The 17,430-nt window shown below is 45.0% G+C and overlaps 1 protein-coding gene across 1 annotated transcript in view; it reads right to left on the bottom strand.

The window, feature by feature from the left end:
- Window positions 1–1,339: 1,339 nt before the first annotated feature.
- Window positions 1,340–17,430, bottom strand: part of COQ8A (coenzyme Q8A) — a 60,909-nt gene continuing 44,818 nt past the window's right edge. Inside the window, exons 5-14 of the mRNA XM_083432328.1 lie at window positions 17,024–17,146; window positions 12,946–13,031; window positions 12,396–12,536; window positions 10,444–10,525; window positions 8,908–9,001; window positions 8,541–8,682; window positions 7,037–7,144; window positions 5,713–5,778; window positions 4,334–4,420; window positions 1,340–2,747 (exon numbers count right to left, since the gene is read on the bottom strand). Of these exons, the coding sequence (XP_083288454.1) occupies window positions 2,460–2,747; window positions 4,334–4,420; window positions 5,713–5,778; window positions 7,037–7,144; window positions 8,541–8,682; window positions 8,908–9,001; window positions 10,444–10,525; window positions 12,396–12,536; window positions 12,946–13,031; window positions 17,024–17,146 (1,217 nt within the window). The 3' untranslated portion in view covers window positions 1,340–2,459. The remainder of the gene's footprint in view (window positions 2,748–4,333; window positions 4,421–5,712; window positions 5,779–7,036; window positions 7,145–8,540; window positions 8,683–8,907; window positions 9,002–10,443; window positions 10,526–12,395; window positions 12,537–12,945; window positions 13,032–17,023; window positions 17,147–17,430) is intronic.

Below are 17,430 nucleotides of genomic sequence, written 5' to 3'. Positions count from 1 at the left end.
ATACAGATTTCAGTTATTCTTCTCATAAAGTCAAATTTTAAATGAAGTTAACAGAGCACAACTGCGAAGAGCAGCCCAGAGGAAAAAGTAAGTTCGCTACAGTCCTCTATATGCATGCAAGGGGGTTGGGTATTTAAGCCCTGCCTGCCAAGGTGGCACAACTCCCACCATCGCCATGCATGCAGAGACCTAACTCCTGCTCTGTGAGGCTTTCTGTGCAGTTGAAAACCCTAATTGCAGAGGGTTATAAATCACCCAAGGTGGCACCACCTGTAGAGCAGGCTCCTGGCCTCAAGCAATGCACCAACATGGCAACAGTAGGAGGAGTTGTGCAGCTCTGGCAGGCAGGGCTCTAAACAGGTCCATCACACAAGTAACTCCTGAAGGGGGCTTGCATCTCAAATGTGAAGCTTATAAACAAAGAGCAGCACTAGGAACTAATCGAACAATAGGGGCAAGTAAGTAAACTTCCTGCATTCTTGCCATCATCTAACTAGCATTCCTACATGCAGCATGTCAAATAAGCGGGCGCTCATCATGCAAAAAGGTAAGAGAAGCTGTATTATGAACCACTTGCATGGAACAGTGTGCCACACAATTTGGGCTGATTCATAAAATCTTAACAACTCCTCCTCTTTTGTAATGGTTTGCATTTGGATGGTTAATAACATCCCCAAAACACAGGTGATAGTTGTCCACACACCTGACTTGCTAAATGTCTTGTTATTCAAACGAATAGGGCCAAATGGTGCCAGGCCTCAAGCCGTGTTACTATGAAGTTCCTAAAATCTGAATGGTCCAAGGAAATTTTGCCCTTGCTTGTGTAAACCGGAATTCAGGGTCAAACACAGAAATTGATTCAACATACGAAATGCATCTCCCCAAGATTTGAATGAAATAATGGAGGATAAGCAGCCATGACTGCTAAACTGAACCGTTACATTCAGAGGCATTCCCTGAATACCATGGGCTGAGCATAAGCCAACAAGGAAGGATTTATAAATTCTTATGGCACAACTGCATGACATTCCCATAATTTACCAGTCCAATACAATCTGCTGTAACTTGTCTCTAATCATCATCTTCACCACTGCACTTCCACCATGGGTGGAGATGGAAGATCTCTTTTGAGTTATAGGATAACTTCTATTGTCTGCCCAGCCAGATACTGCTTCCCTGCTTTAAAGGTGAAAACTAAAATTGTCAGCAGAATATAGTGCTTACGAAACAAAGTACTTAAGAGGCATTATTACTGGAACAGAATCAGAGTAAGCAGAAGCGAAAAAGTACCCATACACTTGCTGCTTCTTCCAGGTTAGTAAACAACAGCCAAGCCACCTTCTGCACAAGCACTTCTTTATTGGAAATCGGTTGAAAGTTGTACAGCTACAACTAACTGTTGTACAAAAAAACCCCTCCCAAAATACATTTGCCGAGTTGCCTCCAATTGCTTAAAGTTGTGCGTTCAGCTACTTTAATGTATATTATGCTTTCCAACAAAATCTTGAAACACCACTGATAACACAGCAGTATCAATCTCCCCACGCCCATCAAAGGTTGCATTACAAAGATGCAGGCATGAAGGTGGAGATAGTTCAGCTTCACTGCTGGGTTTCTATAAATGCCACAGTTAAGAGCTTTGGCTTCTCTAATTCTCCATTTAACGAGAGAACCCCATTAACTACATTGCATATACATTCAGCTCAAGAGAATCAGACGGCTGCCACATTTGAAAGTAGGGCATTCTACATACGCCACTGCACCACTTTCTATCAGATCCTTGGAAATATTCACTTTCCTTGAAAACTTAAGAGACTGAAGGCATAAAATAGGCTATGTACACATCTTACACTGCACCATCAGGAGATCCCGACCTTTATGGATACCCAGCAAGCATCATACAAAAATAGTATTCTCTTGTGAGTTGTGTTGGCAATCTAAACTTCATAGTATGAAACCATTTGTATCCTGCCTTAGAAGAAGAAAAATTAAAGGACCTATGAAAAAAGGGTGGGGGGAGAAACCACAGACATTTGGAGAACTACAATACGGTTTCAATGCCAACTTGTTTTGGTTCTCTTTCCACCACCCCTTGCTTTGTTTTGTTTTCAATAAAAAAACAAATTGGTACACAGCTATCAGTATTAAAATCTGAAAAAGAGAGCTGATACCTGGGACAGTGAGATACAGAGCTGCCTAACCTTCCCTCACAATCCCTACACTAGGCTACAACCATTTTCCTGTAAAAAGAGAGGCTACACAGGGAATCAGGTGAGTGCAAAGTGGAGGAGAAAAGTCCAACCAAAGAACAACACTGTCCTTAGAACCGGGTATTCTGCTTCCAGGAGCCAGGCTGCTGGTGTTCTGGGGGGTATGAGAGAGAAGACACCGCACTGTGGTTTGCTAGAACCTTGGTGATTGGCCATAAACCCAAGGGGACATTCAACAGTTCTGTGCTACTATTCCTTCCTCGCCTTTCTACTCCAGTAGTTTCTGTAGGCTTCCTGAAACATGTCCTTGCATGGAATTTGGGCCTTCAGCTTGGAGCAAATGAGGAATGAGCCTCCCATTTTCCGATGGAGAGAGTAGGTCTCCTCGGGGGGTGGGACTAGCCTATGCTTCAGCATGACTGGAATTAAGCCGTGTATCTTCTCGGTGGTGTTTTGGTTGCCGAAGTCAAAAGGTTCACTGGATGCAAAAGCTTCTCCAAGGATGAGGACAGCATCCAAGTGGGCGTCTTCCATAGCCTGAGCAAAACAAAAATGGAAAGAAGGGTGGTTCTGATCAGCTGTTCTGAACAGTTCTACAGAGGAAAAATAAAGTAAAAAGGCAGCTACCGTGTAACTGCTAACTCTACAGGTCATGAAGGCGACGAGGAAATATCCCATAAACAGCAGAATAGTTAATCTCTCTAGCTCTGGAATAAACATTCACAAATAACTATACCAGGCTCAGCCCACTTAGCACCGAGAGTCAATTATTGCAGGAGTTGTAGTCTGGAGGGATAAATGTTCTATTTGTCTGCTCATAAGCAGAGGCAGGCAGACTTTAGGCAGGTCTACCAGGTGGTGCCAGGTGTGACTGGCATGGTGGTGGTGATGTCAGTGGGCTTTGCTTTTTAAGACAGTGTACACCAGGCAGTGTCAGAACCCAACACTTCCAATCCTGTGCATGTTTATTCAGAAGCAAGTGCCACAAATCACAACCCAACACAGCTACTGTGAAGGACATACAAGATCAAGGACTATTTCCTTCACAGCCTAATATGGCAGCACAGACTTCCCATATGATTAAGGGTAGCGAGGAGAATGTTCCTCCAAGCTGCTGACCCTTAATAAACTACCTCTCACTTCCATTGTTAATTCAAATGGGGACTCTCTGAACAGGAGTCTTTCTCCACAGGGAGAAAAATGAAGGACTGCATCCATCTCAGGTTTTCACCAGGCCACAATTCTACAATATTACAGTGCATCATATATATAAAAAAGTCAAGCTAAATTCAAATAAAATTATTGCTGGCAGCAAAGAGTATTGCGAGGCCAGCAAAGTGGATATTCTGTTACTTCCTGCCAGCATATTTGAAATGCTAAAAATCTTGGAATTACCCTACTCAAACATCAAAGGAACATCTCCACTGCCCCAACAATGGACACCCAAATTAGAATACTTCCAGCTCTACCACCATCCTTCTATGTGACCATGACAGCTCCAACACCCCACAACTCCCCAATCCCATAACTGCAATCCACCAGAATAAAACTTGAATGGCAACGCTTTGGAGCCTACTTAGAAATAATAGGAAACTTCCTCACCCTGACTCAGAACACTGGTCCATCTATCTCAGTATGGTCTACAATGACTGGCAGTGGCTCTCTGACATTTCGGACAGGGGACATTCCTAGCCTTACCGAGAGATGCCAGGGATTGAACCTGGGACATGAGACACCCGGGAAGTGTGTTTTATACCGTCCTCGCCAACTACCCACACTTTGCTGGAAACAAGCTTCCAAACCTCCAATATCTCAACCTTAGGATATTCTCCTTTACAGGCTCAAGCCAGCTGCCCTGATCATACCCCCATATATTAGAAGAATAATGAATATCCTGCATGACAAATTAAGCTGGATTTGAAAGGAGTGATGAGATATGCCACTTAAGAGCTGCAGCTAATGTTGACCCCCATGGTGGCATTGGCAAGAGACATTTAAGTTCTATAGATACAATAAATAGGTAGCTTCAAAAGGGGAGTGATTATTTAGCTGAAGTTTCTAAAGGGGACTGAAGTCGCACCGGTAGCTAAACAAAGAGTGGATTGTTTGGTGCTATTATGTACCTTGTTTTCATAGCCAGTTAGGAATTTCATTTCTATTGATTTCTTCAGCACCTTCTCTCTGTCCATGTCAGCAGCTGCTTTGATTAACTGTATTGGAAGAAGAAGAAAAATTCAAAAGCCAGAAGGTGTAGGTGGGAGCCAATCCTATTAAGCACTTCAATAGCAAGGAAAATCCTTTACTCAGAAACATGGTCAATACTAGGAAAGCTATATGTTTTCATCCCACAAAAAAGAATTCGGCCAAGCCTTTAAGAAGCGTGAGCAGTTTTGAAAGATCACAAACTTCAGCTGTCTTCACTTGAGACCGGAAATGTGATACTAGGATGAAAGGAATGCATGCCCTTGTTTAATGTAACTTTTTATTGGGTTTTATAAACAAGGATCATGGGAATAATAAATGATACAAATGAATAGACCAAGTCTTCACATGTTATGTGTATAAAAATAGCATAATGAATTTGCAGAAGTAATGTCTGTGACATACAGTTCCTTATTAGTGGTCAATGAAGAAGTTACTGGTTTGTGAATTGCTTGAAGCGAAGGGAAAACCAGATAGAACAGAGTTAACGGGTAACATTCCACATAGCAAAGCTAAATGCCCAATTGGGAGTCCTTGTGGTTATGCTTGAATTAAGAGTTAGTAATGGTCATTTTCCTCCTGTGTTACCAGTGAAACAATAAGAAATGTTGGTATACTGAGAATGGATGCCCTAATTTAACATGGCTAGTTACAATTGAAACATAGGACACATTCCAACCCATGAAAACTCAGCAGGCAAAAGGGGGCTCTACTCTTTGCTGGCAGCATGGAACCCTTTTCAAGAGTCCAGATGTTTGCCTTGAGCAGATACTGCCAGAAAGGGGGAGAATACTTTTCTCAGAATGACATTTGTTTTTAGACTACTAGGAAAATAATGCAGTTTTCACTGCACAAGTCCCACTTAAGAGAAAATCTCTGGGTCCTGCGCAACAATACCTATTTCACTGGGAAAGGACCAATGTATTCCCTATGGCAGTTTGCTAAAAAGCAATTTTGAGTCTGTCCACAAGAACAATAGAATATGTACTTGGGTCATTTAAATAAAAACAAACAACAACAACACATCTTAAGCGTTACTAAGGTTTTAAAAGCAATTTCCATCACACCATCAACTCCCTTTGCACATTTTAAAAAATCCACATTAGGAAAAAGTGAATTATGACAGCAGTCCAAGTTCTCCAATTTTAGAATGCAACAAAGTTGGGCTGCCTGAGATAAGGGAGAACTAAAAAGCCAGTTAAACCTCTAGCTTTCTTTCAATCCAGCGACTTACAAGTCAAACATGCTTCTCAAGCCCACAAAACAACAAACCATCACAAAAGGTTTTAGGAGTCCTCACCTCTATGTAGAGGTCTGTGAATTCCTCATCAAAACCCCGGGTTGCGCCAAAATCCAGAAGCGCCACCTGAATGAGATGTACAAATGTGTTTTTTTACACTAGAACAGAAACTATTAAACCGAGAGCATCCGGATGCTTGTCAGAACAATATTAAGTGCTACAAAGAGCTGGAGTTCTTCATAAAGCCACTTTCTTTTCCCACTTGTTATTGGGATAGGGTGAAAACCTAAAACACTTCACAGGTTGCTTTAGTACATGTGCTTTTATATACAAAAACTACATGGCTGGCAAGAACCCTCCTTTCATTGGGAGAATTTCAGCACTTTGTCCCCAGTTCTAACAAAGCTAAGGAAACAAGGACAATTGGACAGGCCCACCTGGTTGGAAGGGTCACATAACACAAACATGAGGATGGACCAAGTAACCACCATGGAAAGAGGGTCCCCTCAGCAAATTTCAACACAGTGGCTGCAATGCACAGCTATAGGAAGGCACGGGGTTTATGCTCAAGCACACATGGATGGGGCTTAGATTAAGATGCAGAATCCCCTGCAATGCACACACCACATTTCCTTAGCAGAACAAGTTAATATGGAAAGGGTCTTCTGGATGTTGAAAGTTTAATAGCCATTGCTCCAGTGCCCCTAAAGAAGGTAAATTTCTCTAGAGCTTGGGGGTGGGGGTGGGGAACCTGCAGCGCTCTGCTTAATTTCTGGCCCTCTAGACCCTGGGAGCCCAAGTCCTGCTCTCTGATATGTGAGAGAGGTAGGTGGGGTGGCACAGAGGAAGAGCTATACCAGGAATAGGCAAACTCAGCCCTCCAGATGTTTTTGAGACTACAATTCCCATCATCCCAGACCACTGGTCCTGTTAGCAAGGGATGATGGGAGTTGTAGTCCCAAGAAATCTGGAGGGCCGAGTTTGCCTATGCCTGAGCTATACAGTCCTGCAATGCTGGTTTTTCCAGTGGGTCAATGGCCCTTCAAAAGGAAAACAGCTTCCCCCATTCCTGCTCTAGGCATCTGGCAGGTGAGAATTTCTTACCTTTTCCTTCAAAGACATCATCACTGGAATTCTATTTGATTGTCAGCAGAGTCTTACTATCCCTCCCATTACATTCTTGCTGTATCGTTTCCATGAAATATGATCCCTTTTCCACCTAAAATCCACAAACTCTAGATTCCAGGCGCTACCCTCAAACCCACTTGCCCAGCTAATCGAACCACCTCCACCTAAAGGAGCACATTAGCCAAGAAGCCATTGCAAAAAAAGGAAGCGAGTGCTGCATAAGCTTCTAGTGCCAAGTCCAGCTAGAGCCATTTACCTTCTGCAATTCTGGGTCATAGAAGAAGTTGGACCAGTTTGGATCTGTCTGCATGTATCTGAACTCAAACAACTCTCGCAGACACAAAACGAGTATGTTGTGGCAGATCTGCAAAAATTGCAACAAAGGGACAAAAATGAATTAGAAAAGCTCCCACTTGCATCAGATTAGGTAGATACGCAGAATATACTGAAACTGTAAGTCACAGCTATCATGAATGTCTGTCTGTCTGGCAGGCAGAGGATGCTACAAAGACTCCTGGGATTAGGGGGATTACACATCTCCTTGGGGAGGGAGGCAGGAGGAAAGAGAGAGAGAGATGCCAAAGAGTCACTGCTTTGGACAATGCACAACTACAAAGCTCGAGAAGAAGTGTGGCCCCTTTCGTGTAACATGTGATATAGTCGGGGTGAAACTACGTTGCTCGCCCAACTATAAGGACCAGCAACAGGTCACTTAACTGCCCTCTAGCTTCCAGAAAGGCTGGAGTTATTGAGCCAGCATTGTGGCCAAGTTAGTGGCCCAGAGTAGAGATGCCATTTACAGGAGAGAAGGGCTGAGGAAGATGAGAGCACCAATTGCACCATTGTTTTGGTGAAAATTTAGTTCAGCAACCAAAGGGTCAGGATTTGAGTGTGCACCTCAGATGGGAAGGCAAAGTGCAAACATGGCAATATGTGCTTGAAAACACAGGTGCCATACAGGCACACTTGTCGGAGCAGAGACCAGCTTCTGCCGACACAGAAAGAGGACTGCTGGAGGGGCAGAGCAGCAACACGTCAGAGTGACAAAGCCTAGACCTACATACATCATGTACCCAGGAGTTTTGTTGTCTAGAGACCAAACTTTATACTCCCGCTCAGTGACTTGCTGACAGCTGTTAAGGGTGTTTAATGGCCTCCTATGGGGCACGTCGGAATACCAGACCAAGTCCATCTGCCAATCTGGCTGTAGTCAGACTTGCTTGTCCTCCCGTTAACTTTCTAGCCCCTTGCTATATTTGGCTCCGATGCTCTTTTGTCCATGCTTCACCTCTCGTCTGACCTCTTGTTTACCCAGTACTTTTCTACCAGGCTTCAGCTGCTAGGATTGGCCCAACTGAGAAGCCTATATTTGGGTGCTTATGCAACAAGAGGGGGACGCGTTTCTGATTGCTCGTTCCAGGATGAGATGATCTCTTTTGCCAAGCTGGTCATCCTACACACAAGGTCAGGCTGTCTATCTGAAAGATGGTTTGCAGGTTAGCAAAGCCAGTGGCTTTGGGGTCCCCAGTGCAGGTGGCCCCAATACTGAGATTTGAAAGACACAACCAGTAGCAAAACATTTTCTAGGGTGCCCACCATTCCCAAGCGATCGATTTCTGCACACAATACTCAGCATGGCCCCAACCTGTCCATTCAAAGGACCTCTCTCGCAAAATGGCCTCAGGAAGAGGCCCGTGTCCTCTGGTTCTACCAATCTTCTTCCTCCACCTCCAAACTGAAAAGGGGCCAGGCGACCATACCTCGTTCCTTATCTCCTGGCTGAGTTCTTGGGCTTGATCCAGCGGGAACCCAGTCACCAGCTCCGTCGTCAGGACATGTGGGCTGCACAGCTCCTCCACCACAGCAGGAACATAGAAAAAGGGGTGGTCCTTGAGCAGCTCCCTGAGGGGCAACAGACAAAACGCTAAGAAGCTGCCCAACCCCTGCAGGGGCCTGGGGTTTCTGCAACATCTGGGTTCAGCAGAGGTAACGCCATTTTGCTACTCTAGATTCTTCTCTGAGCCTCTTTCCCCCTAGTCCAACAGCATGCACAAGCCCAGGTGTTTGGGATAAAACCAGAATCCCTCATTGCAGCATCTGGCGGGGGCAGAGCCCCATGAAACACACCTGAATTTCTTAGCGCAGGCAGCTTCTCTCTTGTAATCGCATTCCAGGGCCAGCTCTCTGCTCAGCACATCAACTAGATGCTCAGGGAAGAGACCTGGAGGCAAAGCGGCAGGAGAAAGAAGCAGGTTAGGACTGAAATAGAAACAATGACAGAGTCAGGGGTGGGGAACCTCAGACCTTAGAACCAAATGCGGCCCTCCACTTCTCTCTGCCTGGCCCTTGGAACACTACCAGGCCAAGCCCCTCGCTGGCCCTATTTGCACCTCAGATATTTTGCCCTGGCTGGCATGTGTCCATGAACCCTGATAACGCCTCTTGCTTATCTGGATGGTGAACACAGAGGACCACACATGTGTATGTAGAAACTAGCCTAGTGTACATAAGGTAAAACCTGCCATTTCTTCTTTGCCCCACCCACCATGGGCATATGGCCCTCGGGAGGCTGCCCAGAAAGGAATGTGGCCCCCGGACTGAAAAAGGTTCCTCAACAGAGAAAAGAGCTCAACCTGGAAGGCAGCGCTTCGCCGGTTACTTTCAGCCATATACAAACGTCCTTAGTTAACTGTAGCAACTGCACCTCTCTGTAAGCATGAATGGTTCTCCTAAAATTAACGCATCCTGGACTTCAGGAATAGCATCCCCCCCACACATACGAAATCAATTTAGGCATGTATTGGCATCCCAAGGGGCAAATACTGAAGCCACCCATGCTCCATAAATGGAAAAGGTGGTGATACAAAGCATTTGCGGACTTATAGCCTCCCACGGCTTCCTTGATGCCAAGATTAATGAGAGATATCAAGGGGGGATTACAATTAAGGTTGTGGATCTCTGCCCACCATTCCCACAGCCAGGCAAAAGAAGTTCAAAGGACAAAGTGGTTCTGTCTGCCTGAGCTCTGCTCCCATCTGGCAGCCAGTCCACAGACTGCCAACGAGGGAGGGAGGGAGGGAGGGAGGGAGGGAGGGAGGGAGGAGTTACGTTACACAGCAATCTTGCTACTCTCTCTTCATTGCCACATATCAGGTTCAGAATGCTGGGCTCTCCTGTGGGTTTGGACATGATTGGACTTTTCTTCCAGATGAGCAAAGCAGAATGGATTTCTATCCGGTAAACATAGGCTAAAAACTCACCCCACATTTCATGCTAATAAACTGTTGCACAATAGTGAGAGGTTGTCCCCCAGAATATGTGGGACAGAGGTGGTAGCCCAGGGGGCCCAAGCCCTGGATATTCTGCCCTTCCCTCCACCCCCCCCCCAAAAAACCCTCAGCTGGGCCCTCTACAAAGTGAAACCAAGGGCACAACCCATCTTCATATGCCCAGAGGCAAGTCATGGGCCTGTGGTTCCTGGTCTTTTAAGCACCTGGCAGTACCCCAGCGTCATTTTATGTCTCATCTTAGCAACTACGCTGCTTGTAAGAGGCAGCAGGTGAAGCTTCCAACCAACTGTTTTAACACTGACAGCAGACAACAGAGTAGTGTTCAGCAGACACACACAGAAGACTTGTACAACAGCCCCCTTCCCAAAGTTACCTTCTGGGAGAACATTGCTCATGCTCAGGACAGTCATCAGGTTGCTGACATCACTATTGATGCTCTGGGCTATTCCAGGATACTGCACGAGAGAGAGAGAGAGAGAGAGAGAGAGAAATGGAAATGCTGAGCACCTCCTCCAGTTCAAACACCTGCTACACTTTCCTGAACTAAAACAGAGGGTCAAGGCTTCAGTCATGGCAAAAACAAAATCCCTAAATAAAGGTGCTGAAATGCAAGGGTGAAAAGAGGTCATGGGAACCTAGCTAATCCTGTGTCTGATCCAGCTAGCACAGTATTGCTTACCTAAGAGTAAGTAGAGCCACCCCTTTTCTCTCTGCTTGCCACTTTCTCATGCACAAGCCCCACATCCCTCGTTCCTCCCATCCACCCACAGGTAGACACCCCATTCATCCATTCTCTTCCCCACCCACCCACAACGGCACACATGCTTTCCATCAGCAGCAACTCACACACATTCTCATGCCTCCTCCTCCCACTCCTGTTCCCCAGCCACACTGACGTTTTCTTGCTTTTTGGGAAAGCAGAAACCACTCCCAGCCACAACAGTCACAGGCAGGTAGGTTCATGGACAAGTCTGGAGGTCCAGCTATGGACTGTGGCAGCAAGAGCATCTTTCTGAAAGATGCTAGCCACTCTAGTTGCTGCTACTCTGCAGGCCTCTTTTACTGAGGATAAAGGAGGGTGAGCTGAGATGGGGAGGAGGGGGCAAGAGTGGGGCAGAGTAGAAAAGGTGGGACAAGATGACCCGCAAGATGCTTTCCAACTCCACAATTCTATGATCCTAGAAGGTTCTACAAGCATGATCCAGCCTACAGGCTGGCAGCTCTGCCCCCTGGTTTTTTACTGTCTGAGAACAGGGAAATTTCCCAGGATTGAATTGTTTGTTTCCCCATCATTTGCAAAAATCCTTCAGAAAAGATACAGTCCTTTCACAATCCAGAGAGTTCTACGATAATGCAGTTTACTTTGCATAAGAAACACAGGCTGGTTTGGGAAATAATTAAGGGGAGGCATAATGAGCTACAGTTCCCTCTCTCCAAGGTAATTTAGACTGTCCAAACCTGACAGCACACTTCTCAAATGCTCCTGCGAAGCATAGCCTGCGGAGTCTAAAATTCCATCCTCTCCACCTCCTTTCTAAAAAAGAGCCAAGGGAGCCAATTTTCACAGCTTAGCACCTGTGCTCTGGGTAGCAGACTGACATGAACAGCTGCAAGAACAGGAACTTTCCGTCACTTTTAACCTACACTGGGCTTAAAAATAGGGGCGGGGGAGAGAGACAACAGCCCAAGAAATGCCACCTAGCAAAACCTTAGTTCTAGAGCAGGTGGTCCCTCCAGGTGTTGTTAGACTACAACGCCATCATCCTTGACCATGATGGAAGTTGGAGCCCAACATCTGAAGGGCCAGAGGCTCCCCATCTACGGTACTTTTCTACTGTCATGGGGATCATTAAAACTCCCAATGGAGAGAATTATGGCAATTGCCAAAACCAGGATTTCCAGAAAAGGAAAATGCTTCTGGCACATCATCCCCCATATTGCGCAAGTCTATAGTACAAATGGTTCAGACACACAGTTTGATCAGCAAAAAAGGGAACTATAATGTGTGAACCATTCGTACCATATACTTTGCCACAACCCAAGAATCAGGTTCAGGATTTGAAGGAGCCTGTCCTCCATCTGAAAATGTCTGTTGATCTCAGACAGAAGTGTTAGGGGCACAGTGACAGAACTACCCTACAGCCGCATAGGCTTCACACAGGGGCCAAAGGTGATGAGATGAACCTCGGGATCCCTTCAACTCTACAATTCTACACTTCGATGAAACTAATATATTGCAAAACATCAAGGAGTGGGTCTCAAAGTGCATATTCAGAGCTACTGGTGGGCGCCAACTCTGAAAACACTGAAGACCACTAGGCCCACCTGGATTTTCATGGCAACTTCTTTCCCGTTCTTCATGCGCCCCAGATGAACCTGTCCAATTGAAGCTGCAGCGAAAGGTCGCTCTTCAAAGAACTCCAACTTATCACGCCAGTTGGGACCAAGGTCATTGTTCAAAGTTTTCTAGCAGTGAATAAAAAACACAAATTGGAGTTTTCCCTTCCCAGGTAGACACTACCACTTGTTGCTTAGACTAGGGACTTTGAAATCCAGCTATGACATACGGACAACTGCAAACAAGCACCAAGGGCATATAAATGGCCAGGATTAAAAATCCAAGCAGCCACTAATGTATACAAATTAGAGAGCTAAACAATGAATTCCACCATGATTTTTTAAAAAATGGTGTAGGCAAGGAAAGAAGGTGCAGTAAGGTTATTTAATGCTTTGTTCTTGCAGCCTGCTCAGCAATGGCCCAGAACCTGTAAATAGAGGAAGGCGCCTGCTTTCTCTTTCAACACAGGTCTACTTCTGTTCGTCCACTTTGATCCCCGAGGCTCCCTCCTGTCATACAGCCCAGGCAAATCCTCACCATCATTTGCTTCAATGGCATGAAGTCTGCACTCTGACGGACACGTTCAAAAATCTTCTGCAGATGAGGGTTGATGAAGGCATCATCTGACAGGAGGAAAACACAAGCCCAGTCAGGCAATCAGAGCCATAGTTAAACATGATAGCTAGTTCCTTTGATATGCGAGTACAGTCTCATTAAAAAGGTAGAAGTAGCCTTAAGTACATTTCGGATTGAGCATTGACATATAGACGTGAGTGGATTTTGTGCTAGGGTCAGACAACATTCTATCTTGCACAAAGGAGCCGGCCTATTGTTCATAAATTCCTATAAACATGTGACGCTTTACCCTCAGTCTTTGTCATCCTTGAAATATCCAATGAGAAGCCCGAAGACTCCCCCCCTGCTGCAAGGAACTCTGCATATGCTCTGAAACCCAATGTTCTGCTCAAGCAAGCAACATGCAGCTAGCTATGTTAAATTGACTTCAGGGAATTAATTTATTTAGTAATTTGGGTTTCAAATACTTAAAGAACAAATAAACAAAAAGAACATCATATACAAAAAAGGCAATTATCTTTAGGGAATTTTCCCTAAAGTGTGCGCAAGAGAGAAATCATTGCCTTCACTCTTCTCCAAATAAACTTATTTATATTTTGTTATTTTGTTTCATTAGTTGCTGTTTTTAAAGCAAATCCCTAAATTTTCTCATTAGAATCTCCCTGTGTGACACTGCAGAGATGCTAAGTGACCTGTTGTATTCCAAATTTTCCCCTCACACACAAACAAAATTGTGTGCCTCTAAAGCTTTGGGAAAGTAAATTCACATCTGTTTATTATCCCCTAAAGCAGAACAGAAAGGGGAATGGGTCCTTGGCAGTAGGACCATGAAATCCTCGAAGCAACTGGACACACTACAGTGCGGCCCCAGCGTTTTGGTGGCAGCGTATCGCTTTACTTTTGAAGGGAGCTCTTATACAAAACAGGGACCTGCCAGTAAGGAGGGATCCATTCCCACCCACTCAATTCCTTCACACATGGCAAAGGGTCAGATCCCGACCTACGTACAGGCATTGCCCACAAACCTTCAAGCTCATTCTTGCAGCTTAGAAGGTGCAAAGGAAGAAGAAGAGGAGTTTGGATTTGATATCCCGCCTTTCACTCCCTTTGAGACTCCTTAAAGCGGCTAACATTCTCCTTTCCCTTCCTTCCCCACAACAAACACTCTGTGAGGTGAGTGGGGCTGAGAGACTTCAAAGAAGTGTGATTAGCCCAAGGTCACCCAGCAGCTGCATGTGGAGAAGCGGAGACGCGAACCCGGTTCACCAGATTACGAGACTACCACTCTTAACCACAACACCACACTGGCTCTCAAAAGAGCCAGTGCAAAAGAGCTTTTCTCAAGAAGGGGTACTGAATTTGGGCACGATGGAAGAACGCCCACGAGATCCTGGCAATATCCCTCATCCTAAGGCTTCCACAAGCGAAGAAAGCAAGTGTGGCATCCTCCATGGGGGTGTTGTGTGGTGCTGAAACCTCATCTATTCTACCCCCGTCCCTTCTGAGACATAGCAGGAAGGGCTGGAGCTGGCAGGAGAACATTTCAATTCTCAACAGGCTGCTCTACTTTCACCACCTCAGAAAAACAGAGAATAAACACTTGCATCAGCTGTGACTTGCATGTCTATTCCAACACTTCTCTGCTTTGCTCGCTAACATGCCGATGAACCGCCTTCACTTGCTATTTATGTGGCAAGTTTATTAGGCCTTCAAAGAACTCTGGAAAGAACGATTTGCCAACTGGTGCTAAAGTAACCAACCAGATTATTTTTTAACAAAGCATGCTCGTGTTCAAAAACACAGGAAGCAAAGTATATGCAGAGTCAGACCATTAGGCCCATCTAGATGAATGCTGTCAACACTTGTCTGAAAGCTGACATTCCCAGATGCAACCCAAGGACTGAACCTGGGACCCTCCACATTCAAAGCATGTCCTCTGCTGCTGAGCTACAGATTTTCCTCTTTGTGGTTTATGGTTTAGACTAAACAATAAAAGACACCCCTGCAATTAAGCAGTGACAGTCAGTTCCTCCCTTGCAGTTAAGGTTGGGCAAGACACTGGCCACAGAAAGAGTTCATGGTAAAGTTTTGCAGGGTGAAGCAACTGCAAGCAGAGGGCAGCCTGCAAGTTGCATCAACCTATTGTTTTTAACGGAAGCAAAGGGCTCTTGCTGGGGAAAGCTCATTTTCCTGGTCCTTTTCAGAAATACAGAACTGCATCTTTCTCAGAAGGCTGGCAAAGTTTAAAGGAGGGACAGAATGTCCATCAGATCTGTGAGCATTGCCTTGGCCTTCGGTTGTGTTTATTTCTTTAAAAGCCTCCAGTGGGTTTGGCAATGCTATGCTATTAGTGGGAAGAATCTTAGTTAAATTATCACACACACACACACACACACACACACACAGGGGGGGGAGGGAGGGAGGGGGGGAGGGAGGGAGGGAGGGAGAGAGAGAGAGAGAGAGAGAGAGAGAGAAGCCACATTGCTCTAGTAGTTACTTCAGATCCCACCATTGTAGTAACTTTGGTGGTAGCCACATCACATATGGATCATCTACACACACACACAAACACTCTCTTCTGCTAATACCACTATTCCATTTTCTCTTGGTCACAACACAATGTTCAGCTACACACTTCTGTCATCTGGATTTGTCAGGCTGCTGGCCTGAGTTGGGAGAATTCTAAACATCAGCCAAAAATAATGAGCACATGCTTGAGAAGTTTTCGAGTCCAAATAGTTTCCAGAAGGGAGCCATGTTTGTGGTGGTTGTTTGCTGCAACAGACTTAGAGCCTTGTGTCACTTTAAAGTATAGTCAAACCTTGGTGGTTGAATGTAATCCGTACCATTTGACTTCCAAAACGTTCGACAATTGAGGCACATCTTCCAATTGGTTGCAAGAGCTTCTTGCACTCAAGCAGAAGCCGCGTCGGATGTTTGAGTTCCAAAAAATGTTAAAAAACTAGAGCATTTCAGGAGCTGAAATGTTCAAAAATGGAGCTATTTGAGAACCAAGGTTTGACTGTAGAAGCTTTTGTGGCTAACACTTCATACATCTGATGAAACAGACTCTAGGCCCTGAGAGTTTACTTTCAAGGGTACGGCTCTTTCTCACTTTTGCCCAAAATGAATACCACGGTATTGATTTATTAGCAGTTTTAACGCAATATACACTTCATAATAACTACAAATAAAGATTACAGGGAACATAGAAACAAGAACAGTATGTGGGATTCGGGCTTTTTGATGCAACAGCATTTATATGTGTACTGATGGTTCTCACCTGGTGGAAGGTGAAAGGGATAAAGGGCAGAGAATAAGACGTTCTTAAAAACACAACTCAAAAACCTTGGAGGTAAAGAAATGCTACAATTGCAAAAGGTATGATAACAAATTAGAAAGGTGGCCGTTTTTTCTAGCAACAATGTTGTTGGTTGTTAACACTTAAGACTGTACCTTTCCTTGGGAGAGGGGGATTAAAATATTGACAATACAGCAATACCTTTTAGGGGAGCACGCAACATGTCACAAAATAGTGAGCAAGCTTTCATGCTCTTCAGAATCCTTCACATGGCAGATGTTAAACAAAACAGGCAGGGGGAGAAAGCTAGCAAGTTTTTAAAGTCACAATGTCTACATTTGCAATATTCTAGCATGGAATCCTGGGGGGCATTTGCAGCCTTAATGGGTACTCTGTTGGGTTTCATGTTGTACCAAGGCTGCTGAGGACATTATGGCAAATATCTCCTATGATTATTTTACAAAATATAAACTTGAGCAGTTACTTCAAAAGGCACTTTGCCTCTGTACAAAATTCCAAAAAAAAGGCACTTTGTGCTGGGTTATTATACAGAAACTGTATTACTGCCTCTTCTGCTTCCTGGCTCTGAAATACCTACAAAACTGAACAAAATCTGGAAAAAAGTCAGGAAACTCCCAAAAGGGAAAAATGGTTGGGAGAGTCAAAAATTCACCCGAGAGATGAGAGATCAAAGGGGGAGGGGGATTCAAGGAGCACCAACAAGCTGTTCATCCTTACCTTGGATGCTCAGCATCTGCCCCAGCTTCAGCGCTGCTCCTCGAACCTTGCAGAGGGTCCTCACGATTCTCTCTGCATTGGCCTCCGACATAAATGGACTGGTATCCATAACAGCCTTTTTGCCTGAAGACAGGGTAAAAAAAGAAAGGAAAATGCTGCATGGGTGCTACTATTGGCACTGTACCCACTTGGTCCAAAGCACCTTGCTTTCTTCACCTTTCAGGTGGTAGAGAAGTATCAATTACTGTGCAGCGTTCCTCAATATAAAGGAGGTAAAAGCAGACAACCTGGTGCCATCCAGAGATTTTGGACTAAAATTCATCTCAAAACGCTTTGTTCAAATGTGCTCTCACACGTTTTACCTCCCTGCCTCTGCAAAGCTAGGGTGCCAAGAAGACGAGCTGAGA

Source organism: Podarcis tiliguerta (assembly GCF_965153285.1).
Source record: "Podarcis tiliguerta genome assembly, chromosome: 3".
In the NCBI taxonomy this organism is placed as follows: Eukaryota; Metazoa; Chordata; class Lepidosauria; order Squamata; family Lacertidae; genus Podarcis; species Podarcis tiliguerta.
This window is presented reverse-complemented; position numbering and strand designations above follow the sequence as displayed.